At 36.2% G+C, this 14,749-nt stretch overlaps 2 protein-coding genes across 2 annotated transcripts; one reads left to right on the top strand and one right to left on the bottom strand.

Moving 5' to 3' along the window:
- Positions 1-8,406: 8,406 nt before the first annotated feature.
- On the bottom strand, positions 8,407-8,895 carry LOC133322626 (nuclear nucleic acid-binding protein C1D-like). The gene is made up of 2 exons (XM_061531592.1): positions 8,662-8,895; positions 8,407-8,589 (listed from the first exon to the last, which is right to left on the bottom strand). The coding sequence occupies exons 1-2, from the start codon at positions 8,893-8,895 to the stop codon at positions 8,407-8,409; spliced, it is 417 nt and encodes a 138-aa protein (XP_061387576.1).
- Positions 8,896-11,776: 2,881 nt separating this feature from the next.
- Positions 11,777-14,487, top strand: LOC133322625 (nucleic acid dioxygenase ALKBH1). Its single transcript, XM_061531591.1, has 3 exons — positions 11,777-11,879; positions 12,047-12,591; positions 14,037-14,487. Exons 1-3 carry the CDS (start codon positions 11,784-11,786, stop codon positions 14,485-14,487), a joined length of 1,092 nt encoding a protein of 363 aa, XP_061387575.1. The 5' UTR covers positions 11,777-11,783.
- The last annotated feature ends 262 nt before the right edge of the window (positions 14,488-14,749 follow it).

Genomic DNA, 14,749 nt, shown 5'->3' with positions numbered 1-14,749 from the left:
ACTACCTTGGCTAGGCCATGTTGTGAGAATGGATGAGAATTCCCCCACTCAAAAGGCATATAAAAGCGAGCCAAGTGATGTTTCTCGCAGAAAGCGAAGGCCACGAATCCGATGGAAAGATCAAGTAGAAGACAACATCTTGGAACATGGTCTTTCAAATTGAATGAGATGCGCACAAGACTGACGTGCTTTGACATTTTTTTTAAGCTCGGGTTATGAAACAACCTTTCTGTCACAAGCCAGCTAAGTAAGAAAGTACCTATGGTAAAAATTTCAAAACCCTGGGCCCTTTAACTGGTCCCAAGTTATTGTACCAACATGCAGAAATGATGTTGTGTCATATTGTGAAAATATATTTTCATTTGATTAAAATTCTTATTTGTTTGTTTATTTCTAAAACTCCAAAGGCAAAAGGTCACCTTCCAGTTCGACCGCTAGCCGTTGTTATTCGTCATAAAAACAAACAAGTCATATTGCCAGCAAGCACATTTGTACACAAATGTATATGTAGGCATGTACCACGAACAGCAGCAGCAGCGGCAAAAAAAAAAAAAAAACAAAACACACCCCCCTAATCATTTGCACCTCACTGCAGGGTAAATACCTACACACATAGTGTGTATTGTGTATCATTGGAACCCATATAATTTCGTTTTCATTTATTAATTTTACATCATGCCGGGTGGTATCCCGAAATAAAGAAAATTTCTGCTGGCACCATCATCTGTATACTCTACAGTATAGAGCGATGTAAAATGTGTTGTGTTTTTTTGTTACATTGTGAAAAAAGGTCATAAAAAGTGAAAGTTTTTTTCTGTCGGTTGGGGACAATGAACGACATTTTAAAAATGTTCTTCATTTCAATTCTATAATAAGAATTGTATCTACTATACGCACTATGCACAAAATCTCTTCGAATCAAAAAGCAAGTGAAACAACAAAACACTAAAGTACGGGACTAGATTTTTGGTTTCAGTAAAGTTCAAAGAACTGTCGCGGATCATTTTGAAATTTTTACCTCATGTATACCTAGGGGGCATGTTAATAACCCATACATGCAAATATATGGACATCCAAAGTTTCGCTATGACCCTTAAATTTCCCATTCAGTTTAAATGTTTTCTCTTCAAAATCTCTTCGAATCGAAAAGCAAGTGAAACAACAAAACACAAAAGTACGGGACTAGATTTTTGGTTTCAGTTAAGTTCAAAGAACGGTCGCGGATCATTTTGAAATTTTTTCCTCATGTATACCTAGGGGACATGTTAATAACCCATACATGCAAAAATATGGACATCCAAAGTTTCGCTATGACCCTTAAATTTCCCATTCAGTTTAAATGTTTTCTCTTCAAAATCTCTTCGAATCGAAAAGCAAGTGAAACAACAAAACACAAAAGTACGGGACTAGATTTTTGGTTTCAGTTAAGTTTAAAGAACGGTCGCGGATCATTTTGAAATTTTTTCCTCATGTATACCTAGGGGACATGTTAATAACCCATACATGCAAATATATGGACATCCAAAGTTTCGCTATGACCCTTAAATTTCCCATTCAGTTTAAATGTTTTCTCTTCAAAATCTCTTCGAATCGAAAAGCAAGTGAAACAACAAAACAAAAAGTAAGGGACTAGATTTTTGGTTTCAGTTAAGTTCAAAGAACGGTCGCGGATCATTTTGAAATTTTTTCCTCATGTATACCTAGGGGACATGTTAATAACCCATACATGCAAAAATATGGACATCCAAAGTTTCGCTATGACCCTTAAATTTCCCATTCAGTTTAAATGTTTTAGCAATATGGTTATTATTTTAAAACTCTGAAAATAAATGGACATCCGCAAGGCAAGAGGTAACCATTTCGGCCCCTTGACTTATTTTATTTGTATACCCTTCACCACGCTGTGGTACAGGGTATTATGTCTTTGTGCATATGTTTGTAACAGGCGAAAGGAAACGAGATAGACCCATGGTTCCACTTGAGAATATGCATAGAATCACTTTCTAAGTCGATTTATGCATGACCGTCCATCCGTCCGTCTGTCTGTCCATGTTAAATTGTAAACAAAGTACAGGTAGCATTTATGAATCGAATTGGATGAAATTTAGCTCAGCTCATTTATTTGGTTCAAGGACAAATCCTATTAAAATTGGGAAAAGTCGATTTAGATATAGCTCCAATATATATTTTCGTCCGAGTAAATGGTGCACCAAAGTCCCTAAATATCTTTCAATATGCACGAAATTTAACACAGCGTACTGAATTAAGCCTAGAATGATGTGTGCTAAGTTTCGGGAAAATCGGTTTAGATTTCGGTATAGCTCCCATATATACTTTCCTCCGATTTTGTGTAAATGGTGCAGCAAAATCCCTATATTTCCTATATATCATGTTAAGATTTACATATAGCACCCATATATATAATCGTCCGATTCAAGGTAAATGGTGCATCAAAGTCCCTAAATATCTTTCGATGTTCACGAAATTTGGCACAGCGTACTGAATTAAGCCTAGAATGATGTTTACTAAGTTTCGGGAAAATCGGTTCAAATTTCGGTATAGCTCCACAAAAATACTTTGCTCCGATTTTATGTAAATGGTGCAGCAAAATCCCTATATATCCTTCGATTTGCATGAATTGAGTCTAGAATGGCGTGTGGTATGTTTCGGGAACATCGATTTAGATTCCGATTGAGACTTGAATGACATTATTGCGTTGTGTTGAAATTAGTGCAGATGTAGCTAGCTACCATATGTGTTTCAAACGGGTGTCTGACTGAGATTAAATTTTTAACAGTGCGACGTACCGAATAGCGTGTATCAAGGCATGAGTATGTTTCTTCGAGGGAACATTGACATGCAATTGTAAGGATACATATGTACAATATACCCAAAGTGGTAAAGGGTATCATATAGTCGGTCCAGTCCGACCTCACTACTTTCCTCACTGTTTTTTATACGTTATATTAAAATATGCGCCGTTTTTTTTAATTAAAACAGTCAGTCAGTGTTGCGACAGATATTTATTTTATTTTTTTTTATTTAATTCATTCATGTAATACAAAGCCTTTAAGGCCAAAAATTTACACTATAATATAATAACATCTGAGTATAAAAATCATGTATATATAAAAATTAATATATTAATTGATGAGATAAAGTTTGGGTTCAGTATTAGGTATGGCCTCCAACCATTAAAAAAGAAGGTATATATATACAACAATAACGCAATAATAGTCCTAGGTAGCAGTAACCACAATACAAAAATTAATAACTCTTTTTTAGGCATTATACAATTCAATTAGTTTTAGCTTGAACATGTTATTTGAATGTGAAAAAACTCGTAGCTCTAAAGGTAATACGTTCCAGCTACGAGCTATACGAACTAAAAACGATCGACAAAAAATATTTTTCCAAATTCTAGGTATAAATATTTGGGGATTCCTAGAAGAGTGGGAGAAGTCAAACGATCTATATAACGATGTAGGTTTCCTGTTTTTGACCATCTTATAAAATAATGACAAATTGCGAAGGTCAATTTATGCATTAAAAGAACATTTAAGAAACTTCTTAACGTACTCAGATACATGGTTCCTTCTAGGGATGTTATGTACAAAACGAGCAATGGTGTTAACAAGTCTCTTGAGTCTATCTAAGTAAATACCCACGGTACCTGAAAAGACTTCCAAACAATAGTTAATATGAGACATTAACAACGCATGACCAACTCTATTTTTGATACGAATGGGTAGATATATGTTACAAGCGTAGATTTTACGCAAAGATGACATAACCTTACCATAAAGTGAATCAATATGGTATTTGAATGAAAGTTCACTGTCTATAACTACACCTAGGCATTTCAGCCTGTCTAAGAGTTATATTCTATCATTCTAAAGATATATATCAAATTGAGGGCAAGCACGAATCGACGGCCGAAACATTACTGCTTTGCTCTTAGACGAATTAATAGATAACGAATTATTACAAGTCCATCCTTCCACACTCCGAAGACAGTTGTTTATGTTGCTTTGACATATTTGATGAAAGGAAGGCTGACCACTAAATAGCAAAAAAATGTCGTCAGCAAACATAAACGTTTTACATTCTGCAAAATCAGTGTAGGCAGGTAGGTCATTCACATAAAGAATAAACAACAAGGGTCCTAAAACGGAACCCTGCGGGACTCCAGAGTGAAGAGTCAACAAATCTGATTGAAGACCATTATAGGCCACAAACTGGGTTCTATTGCTCAGGTACGAAAGAATGAGTGTGCATGCAGAATTAGAAAATCTATATTCATGTAGGAGCTTATGAATCAAACGCTTGAAGTTGATGGAATTAAATGCCTTAGATAGGTCAAGTGAAACCAGAACACTGAATTTTCCTATATTGATATTCTCTCGAACGTGATCTGTTAAACTTAGAAGTAAATGCGTTGTACTATGCCCTGCTCGAAAAGCAAACTGAGAGTCACAAATTTGGTTGGAACAGTGCTGTAACATTTGGTCCTTAATAATATGTTCAATGATTTTAGAGACAGCTGGAAGAATAGAAATGGGGCGAAAATCTTCAGGTCCACTTATGTTCCTAGTTTTTGGTATTGGTACGACGCGTGCGCATTTCCAAGCTTGCGGGAAAGAAGAAGTCATTAATATACAATTAATCAAATCAGTGAAAATATTAGATATATAAGGAAACACAAGTTTAATGAACGATATTGGAATACAATCTACCCCCAAAGACTTGGATCTAACCTTAGTTAAGGCAGAAAATACGTCAACCTCATTAACACAAGTAAAAGAAAAACGATCGTTGTAGTCCATTTCAGGGTCAATTGTAATCATATGATTAGAATTTGAGTCACCTACAAAAAAAGTATTAAGCTCATTGGGATCAATATCAAATTTAAAATCATCACCACCAACACAGCCAGCATTTCTTAAAAATCTCAACATTTCAGACGAGTCAATATCTTTAAAAATTTTCCAAGCTTGCGGGAAAGAAGAAGTCATTAATATACAATTAATCAAATCAGTGAAAATATTAGATATATAAGGAAACACAAGTTTAATGAACGATATTGGAATACAATCTACCCCCAAAGACTTGGATCTAACCTTAGTTAAGGCAGAAAATACGTCAACCTCATTAACACAAGTAAAAGAAAAACGATCGTTGTAGTCCATTTCAGGGTCAATTGTAATCATATCATTAGAATTTGAGTCACCTACAAAAAAAGTATTAAGCTCATTGGGATCAATATCAAATTTAAAATCATCACCACCAACACAGCCAGCATTTCTTAAAAATCTCCACATTTCAGACGAGTCAATATCTTTAAAAATTTTGCAAAAATGATTCCTACGTGCTTTTCGCATAACACCTTTGGCTTTGTTTCGATAGCGGCAATATGTCTTCCAGTTCAACTCAGTTTTATCATGCTGAAATGCAGTATATGCCAAATCTCTGAGTGACTTCGCAAACCTAATTTCCCTTGAATCAATCCACTTATCATCACGAAGATTAACTGATTTTCTTACAATGGGTACAAACGAGAATAAACTACTTAAGAGATTAGAAAATTGTACATATTTAGACTCAACATCAATTGAATTGTAAATATTATCATAATCATATTCATTCAGAAATACCATCATGCTATCCCAATCAACTCCAGCAAAATTTCGGTATTCAATCAAATCCATTTGTCTTCTATAGTTACAATCCAGAGAGGCAAATATTAAAGAATGATCAGAGATCGCAGGGGATTGAACTTGATCAGAAAAAGTTATCAAGGATATGTCACTAACTAGTACAAAATCAATAAGCGATGTTGATCTACTTCTTAAGTCAAAATGTGTGGGCTTCGAATTATGAACAACAGACAGATCAAAACGAGAACACAGCGAGCGAAGCATGTCAGATTTCTGTGCATTAAATACGTTACAATTAAAGTCGCCAACAGTAATAATATTAGAATAACGTGAAAATAGGTCATGGTGGTAACATTCAAAATCATCTAAGTTACCAGATGGTAAATACACAACACCAAATAAAATGTAAGAGTTATTGACTTCCAACCGAACAAAGAGAGATTCACAACTGTGCACAGAAACTGAAAAAACTGCTTCCGAACGGAGTCCATTTGATATATAGATAGCGACACCTCCACCCCTATTTGGAATCATGCGATCGTTGCGTAATATTCTGTACCCTGGAATAGATATTACTGCATCAGATATGTCTGGTGACATCCAAGTTTCTGACACGGCAATAATATCCAAAACATTATCTTTAAGAATAGTCCTAATTTCATTGATTTTCAGCGAAGGCTTGAGGCTTCTACAGTTCCAATGAGATATTTTTAATTGATTTTGGAAAGGTAATAAAACAGACTTAATATACGCGTTACTACTAACTATAGGACCTAAGTTACCATTAGAAGACATCATATTGATTAAAGGAGTAAGCGGTGGGAGGCCAAACGAAATATACTATTAATAAAAAAATTATTAACATTTCATATGAATACATCTTTTAATATCTAAAATACTTTTTAAAATACTATTACACAGCTGATCATGTAAAAAAAGGTAATGAGATCATAATAGTTAGACATACGTTCTTGCTAAACGGACGATGAGTTAGATTGCTGTAGCAGCGAGCTACAATAATTAGTATCTCTCTTCATCTTGGCGCCACTAGAGTCGGTTATTTCAGCCAAAACTTTGTCTCCATTTAAAATCCTAAATTTTGAGATAACATTTAGTCGGCGAAGTTTAGCACATATTGAACTGAGGTTTGCAGCTGCAGGTGTGTAGTGATCATTAATATACACACGAGTCAGAACATCGCTACCAGGACCATCTTTAAAGACATCACCCACCAGTCTATAGTTTGCAGAGGTCTACGAAGTAAAGTACAGGCTTTATTATTCGCTTTATATTAAGTATATATTTTTCAAAGAGTTTATCATCTTTGGTTGCCCTATAGACCTAATCTTAGAGTTTAATGTACTTTCTTAACTGACTTGATGATAGAACGGTTGATCCATATTCCGAACTTAAAAAAGATTTCCATGCGCAACGGTCTTGTTCACATCTCATCCAATTTGAAAGACCATTTTCGTAGATGTTGTCTTCTTCTTCTTGACCTTTCCATCGGATTCGTGGCTTTCCCCATCTGCGCGATCTATCACTTGGCTCGCTTTCATATGTCCCTTTTGTGCTAAGGCATCTTCATTCATATTCACAAGATGGCCCAGCCAACGTAGTCGTTGGCCATCTGAGAATAGATGGTATAGCTCATGGTTCGTTCATTCGACAGCAATGTTGAGCATATCACACGACAAACTGTCACCTTGTCTGAACCCTTGTTCGGTATTGAAGGGCTCCGAGAGGTCCTTTCCTAATTTAACTGCTGATATTGTAAAAGTTAAAATTATTCTGCATAGCCGTATTAATTTTGCAGGAATGCCATGCAAACATGGCTTTAAACACCTCTGAACGGATAGGGCTGTCGAATGTTTCTTCATATTCGGCGAATAGGTGGAATGTGTCGATATGTTTTCCGTGGGTTTTTTCCATGAACTGGCGCAGAGTGAAAATCTGATCAATGGTGGATTTGCCAGGCCTGAAGCCGTATTGGTATAATCCAATAATGTCATTGGCTTCAGTCGTTCACACAGCATGCTGGATAACACTTTATATGCGATGGGAATTTAATGTTAGTTTAGAAAAAATATTGCGATTTGCTAAGTTTGGATCAAATCAGACATTCCATTATTATGATATTGAATTCAATTTTTTTTTCAAATGGTATGTCGATTAACTGCGAGCCAGTACGAACAAACTCGTCAGCTATTTCATTCCCTATTATGTCCGGGAACGCAACAAAGTCTAACAAAAAGACTTATATCTAGCAAAACATTTCTGCATTCTCGAGCAGCGGTAGAATTTATAGCCTGTGGGTCCGCTTGACTATCGACATATTTAGTCACTGGTCTAAGATCATTGCGCCATAATTATTTGACTGAAAACGCTACAGTTGTTGTTCCAGCCTATAGAGTTCTTGCTTGAATAGAGCTTTTCCCTATAGAGTTCTTGCTTGAATAGAGCGCCATGAGACCTCTCCTTGTGCCGAGGTACTTCGCCTCAATGGAGAGGTGTAGGGCTGTTCCATCCAGTATTGGTAGGGTAATTATCAGGACTTTGTTTAATAGTTTTTAACGTCCTGTTCTCGCACTCTTTTTGACAAACCCTCCCTTTCCTTTTATTATTGTCTATAAAAAGAAATCTATGGTTATTTTAATTATGTATTCAAAGTCCGTTCAATTTCTTATTATTAGTATTCTATATATAACTACATCTACACATCGTTATCATCATCATCATCATCATCATCCTACGCATCATTATTCGTTGGTATCGGCTTGCCATCTTTGTCATAACGTATGTGTAAACCATGTTTAATAAAACGGCCGGCAGCACCTTTATCCAAGACGGGACGTATTGTATTGCGTTCATAGATTTGTTTATCTCTCAAGATAGTTTGTCGCACACGCGACAACTCATTTTTTATACCATGCTAGAGAAAAAAGAGATACAAAGTCTGCATGAATTTCGATTCATACCCAAACTGTGTATTAATTCCACTTACCTCATTTGGATCCAATCCCTGCAATTTGACATACATCCAATACAACGAATTTATGGAATAGGCCAAATAATTGTCCAGTTTTACACGTTCCTGGGTCGACAGCTCATCGTAATCCTTGAAACCGCATGCCAGTTGCAGGTCTGCCTCAATTTTGTCCAAACTGGCATCGAAATTTTCCACACAGTTGATGAATTTATCATCATTACGTAGTTCGGCGTAGTCGCGATTAGACATTTTGTTGTGTTTTGATTTTTGGATATGTTGAGATGTGAAATATTTCACTTATAAATTTAATTTCGTATTCTTTTTGGAACAGAAGAAGAAATAGTGTATCAAAACAAACACATGTCAAATAGAGGTGACACCAATTCGATGGCAATTTTATCGATAACATCTATTGATTAATAACTTATGTCATGTTTATACCAGATTACAAAAAACGGAGATGAATGCTATTGGATTCATCTCCGTTGCGGATAGTGGAAAGCCCAACAAAATACATTTGGGAATGAGTCTCGGAGGAAATGATCGAGTTTGTTCCCGTACTGCAAGAATCTACTAGATTTTACTATTTTCTTCGATAACATAAGGAAATTTCGTTATCGTAGTAAAAAGTAGTAGATTCTTGCAGTGCGGGAACAGACCAAAGGTTAGGGATGAATGGTTGTTAGCATGGTACAATTATAAAAGGTAACAGCAAATCCCAGCTGATTTTATTCCAACTAGTGTCAATATGAATTTGACAAATTATGTTTTTAAAAATCACCCAACAGGAAAACTGGGAACGCATTCAATTCGAATTTGTTCTTTATTAAATGTCCTCCCGTATTCAATTTAATCAATCTGCCTGCTGGGAAAGTTTGAGGAAGCAAATCTTTCTTCAAGGAACCACTCGCTATTCCCAGCATTTTCATATGTGTTACACATATATATGGTAATGGCTCAATTATAGGAAAGATGTGGAAGCGATAGAAATATACATTTCATGTTTTTCAATTTTTATTTTGAGGATTCAAAAATATTTCATTTTCAAAATAAAAATAATTTGATGATAATTTGTTTGTTTGTTTACATTTTTCTGTCAAATGAGGTGACACTAGTAGAACTTACAACAACAAATTTCCATGTGATTTTTGTATCGTTTTTTTGTACAACAACACTTGCTGTTACCTTCTATTATTATACCATGGGTTGTTAGCAGCAACGTACACAGGATATCATTTCGGGGGGGGCCCGGTAGTGCAAAATGGAAAAATTCGATGTTGCAAACATAAATTTACTGTGAAAAAAATTCATTTCGGGGGGGGGCCGGGCCCCCCGGGCCGCCCCCCTGCGTACGTCCCTGGTTGTTAGTATGGTATAATGCACGCTGGATAGCACATAAAGTGCTATCCAGCGTGCTGTGTTAACGACTGAAGCCAATGGTCATTGACATTATTGGACCATATCAGTGCGAAAAGATAAACCTGATGGTATCAACGCGCAAAACGTCCAATAGACTCGGACCGACTGTGGAACTTGAAAGCTACAGCTTTGTAGCAGTCGACGATTTTATATACCTCGGTAACGCCATAAACAAAACTTATAGCATCAGCTTTGAAATCCAAAGGAGAATAATGTTGGCCAACAGATGCTACTATGGTTTAAGTAAGCAGTTTAGAAACAAGGCCACCTCTCGCCAGACCAAACTCACACTCAACGAGACGCTGGTATTACCCGTGATGTTGTATGGATCCGAATCATTGGTACTTGCACAGCAGATATGGCAACTCTTGGAGTGTTTGAGAGTCTGCTTTTCCACAGGCAAATTTTTATTTGGCAAATACTGAGTTTGTAGGCGAGAGGGGTGCGAGGAAGAAAAACAAAAATTTGCCTGTTCAGAATTTGCCGTACACGCAAATTCTGCTTTGCTCTGTTCGTTGAAATCAATTTTATTGACATTTCCTCTTGGACCTATTCGCTTCACTGACACACAGCCGGCTTTTGTTTACAAACCTGTTGCTTTAATTTGTGCAAGTGAAATTTAATTTTTAATATTTGCAATTTATATAATAAAATATAAAAAAAAATAAAATATTAAAAAAGTCTTCAAAATGCAAACACTTTTGGCGTTTTTTTCTTTCTTTTGTATTTTGATTCGCAAATTTGGCAAAGAAAAATTTGCTAATGGAAAAGCAAGCGAAAATTTCAAAAGAGAAAACAAAAAATTGGCCAAATAAAAATCTGCCTGTGAAAAAGCGGACAGAGAAAAATTCCCCGGAAGATCTATGAACCGATCTGCGTCGATGGTGAATATCACCGTCGAATGAATCATGAGCTATGAAGATGTCCCAGCTCAAAAGGCATATAAAAGCGAGCGAAATGATGGTTCACGCAGATGGGGAAGGCCCTGAATCCGATGGAAAGATCAGGTAGAAGACAACATCACGAAAAATGGTCTATCAAATTGGATGAGATACGCACAAGAACGACCCGTCTGGAAATCTTTATTTAAGCTCAGCTTATGGAACAGCCGTTCTGTCATAAGCCAGCTAAGTAATGGTCTGTTCCCGTACTGCAAGAATCTACTAGATTTTACTATTTTCTTCGATAACATAAAGGAAAATTAGTTATCGTAGTAAAAAGTTGTAGATACTTGCAGCACGAGAACATACCATAAGTAAGAGTGGGTTTCCCATGTTCTGACATAAGCCCCATATGAAGGCCCCACCCATGTTTGGAATATCGATGGTCCTAGCAGAATTTTTGTTCCAATTTCTTGCTCACAGTGTACACCGCATTAAATAAAAAATCGATTAATCGATAAGTGGAAAGTCGACTTAAATACCTCGATCAGCTGATTGACATTCCATGTCATGTCTCTTTCTAAACAACATAATGAAATTGGGAATTATGCTTTACACCACATTCGTAAACTGATGTGTGGTTTCCACGTTTTGTTTAGATCTGATCGTTTATCAGACATTCTCCAATGTCCACTTCTATTAGTAGTGTGTGGTGGAACGTATTTAAATTGGGTTGGTTCAATTTCATTCACTTTAGCTGTACGCCTCAACGCAACAACGGAATTGGACAAATTGGTTGGACTTTCTGGAACTATACCGCCCTTAGGGATCGAAACAATGTTTAAGGAAAGCTTTAAATATTATAAATCTAAATGGCCTGTACCTGATTTTAAAGATGTCATCAATTTCAGTGGCCAACAAAACGATGAGGAGGTAATACTTTGCTTGCATGCAAATCTATTTTTATATTCCTTTATTCGAGTTGTGTCTTTCCTATACTAGTTGCTTCGCATATTCCTTGCAAGTGAAATACAACAAAAACCGATCATGTCGCCTATATTGTAAAATAATACATAATGATTATTCGACCTTTTTTGCAGGTTAAAGAATTCCACCTAAACGATTGTGAAGAGACAGCCTCACTGGGATTGCCATTGGGTCTGCAGCCGGTACATCATTGGAAATTGTTTACATTAAATAATCATCCAGGATTGTTGGTAATACGTCATGCTTTCACAGCGCAAGGGCAACGATATTGGATGGCACGAAGTTTAAAGGACTATCCGAGGGCACCGAATCGTGTCAACTTAAATGAGAGATTATTTCAGAAATCAGTGCTCGATGATTGGTGGTGTTCACTGCAAAATTGTGAAGATAAAGATGAAGCGAGACGTATGAAAATCTCCATGAGATGGACGACACTGGGTTATCATCACGATTGGGATACAAAAGTCTATAGTGAGGAAATGCACACAAAATTCCCCGAAGATTTGGCTAAATTGAGTAATTTCTTTGCCTCGGTACTGGGCTATAGTAACTATCAAGCGCAGGCAGCAATTGTGAATTATTATCCCATTGGAACAACACTGGCCGGTCACACAGATCATTCAGAACAAAATCTAGAGGCACCATTGTTTTCGATAAGGTAAAGACTTTAAAATTTCATTGTTAATCGCTACCTCCACGAAAGGTGGAGTTTATATATTGAATTTATGAGTCCGTCTGCAACACCTTGAAATGTTCACCAGGAATCCAAGAATAAAAGTATATGTCCGTTAGAATTACATGAGAGCTCCCAATGTTTAATATATAGCTTCGAAATGTTGCGCCTCCTAGGATGTATGATGTTGAAAATGGAATATAGCTACCAATGTTTTGATATTTTGAGTTCTCAGTGAGTACCAAATCTTTCTACTAAAAATCAATCAATTATGACCCATGATTCAGGGTAACTACCTATTAACGAAATCCCAATTATTCGGTATGTTTGGGAGCTCGACCAAGTTTTTCAATCGATTTGCTTATATTTTGATATTTTGGATTCTTTTTGAGTACAAAATCTCTCTACCAAAAATTATCAATATTGACCCATGTTTCAGAGTAGCTCCCCTACAACGGTTCCCTCATTATTCGATATTTTCGTCAAGTTTTCAACCGAATTGGCTGTAATTTGGTATTACGCATTCTCATTGGGTAGCAAATCTCCCTACCAAAAATTATCAATATTGGATAACTTTTTTTCGGGGAGCCTCCCTATACGATAAGTCCTAAATTTCGATATTTTGGGGAGCTTGGCCACATTTTTGAACCAAATAGGCTGAAATTCAATATTTTATACTCTTATTTGGCAGAAAACATGTCTACCAAAAATTAACGATATGGGTCCATGTTTCCGGGTAGCCCCCATATAACGGAACCACTTGTTTTTTCAACTGAATTGGCACTAATATAATATTTGGAGTTCTTATTTGAATGACAAACCTTCATACCAAATATTATCAATATTGGATAATTTTTTCGGGAAGCCTCCATATAACGATACATCCCTAATTTCGACATTTTGGGAGCTTGGTCACGTTTTTCAACCGAATTGGCTATAGTTTGACATTTTGGCTACTTATTAGGTATAAAATCTCTACCAAAAATTGACGATATTGGTCCATGTTTTGGTAGGCCCCATATTGCGGAACCCCCATTATTCGATATTTTGAACACGTGTTTTCAACCGAATTGGTTCTAATTTAATATTTAGAGTTTTCATTGGTTGATAAATTTTCGTACCAAAAATTATCAATATTGGATCACTTATTCGGGAAGCCCCCATATAACCCTACCATATTATTGGGAACTTTGAACACATTTTTCAACCGAATTGGCTCTAATTTAATAATTGGAGTACTCTTTGGGTGGCAAATCTTCATACCAAAAATTATCGCTATTGGATAATATTCAACCGAATTGGCTCTAATTAACTTTTTGGAGTTCTCTTTCGGTATGTTCAATGTTTTAGCATAATTCCCAATCTGAACTTAACGATTTTTTCTACTTTTTTAAAATAGAAAATATTCACTTTTTTCTTTTTTATTTCAGTTTCGGTCAAACAGCAATATTCCTAATTGGCGGGCAAACACGCGAAGAGAAACCCACAGCATTATTTCTTGAAAGTGGTGATGTACTGGTCATGTCTCGAGAATCACGTCTCTGTTATCATGCTGTACCTCGTGTCATGAAGGCGAGAGAAGAAACATGGAACAATCTCACCGAACCGTTGTCAAAAACCACCAAAGAATCTAGTCTAGAACCACCAACACAACCCTCCAAACGTTTACGTACCGAAGTGCCGTGTATAACGAGTACCGAAACCCAAGCCGCCCTTGAATGGGGAATGGATCCACTACTATATCATCAGATAACCGATGATGCCTTTTGGCTACCGTTTAAAAATTATTTACACGATTCTCGTATCAATATTAATGTAAGACAGGTGCTATATCAAAATCAAAGAACATTAAATGATCAAAAACAACAATGTGGAAGCTGAAATCGTGAAAAATAATTTTATCTATTTTTTTGATGAAATTTTATTTTAGTTTTGTAAAATACCGTGCAATGTTTTGTGGAAATGCATTAGTCACAAGCGCCATAACCACCAATGACAACAACTAATGGTTTCCGATATTAAAGTAGAAATTATGCTTGGACCACCTTACTTAGATTTTTGTTTTTTATTATTAAATCGAAATTGGGACAGCATATAGGGTCTGGTAATGTGCTGGGAATGGCTGGGCATCAAATGGCATAGA

Source organism: Musca vetustissima, unplaced genomic scaffold (genome assembly GCF_032173495.1).
Source record: "Musca vetustissima isolate MV318-11 ecotype Yass unplaced genomic scaffold, APGP_CSIRO_Mvet_v1 utg11391, whole genome shotgun sequence".
Classification (NCBI taxonomy): Eukaryota; Metazoa; Arthropoda; class Insecta; order Diptera; family Muscidae; genus Musca; species Musca vetustissima.
This window is presented reverse-complemented; position numbering and strand designations above follow the sequence as displayed.

Bases quoted from the DNA above. Each gene is read 5' to 3' on its own strand.
- LOC133322626 (XM_061531592.1), bottom strand. From the start codon at position 8,895: ATGTCTAATCGCGACTACGCCGAACTACGTAATGATGATAAATTCATC. The intron at 8,590-8,661 runs GTAAGTGGAATT...TTTTTTCTCTAG, and splicing joins AGGGATTGGATCCAAATGAG to CATGGTATAAAAAATGAGTT.
- LOC133322625 (XM_061531591.1), top strand. From the start codon at position 11,784: ATGTTTAAGGAAAGCTTTAAATATTATAAATCTAAATGGCCTGTACCT. The intron at 11,880-12,046 runs GTAATACTTTGC...CCTTTTTTGCAG, and splicing joins GCCAACAAAACGATGAGGAG to GTTAAAGAATTCCACCTAAA. The intron at 12,592-14,036 runs GTAAAGACTTTA...TTTTTATTTCAG, and splicing joins GCACCATTGTTTTCGATAAG to TTTCGGTCAAACAGCAATAT.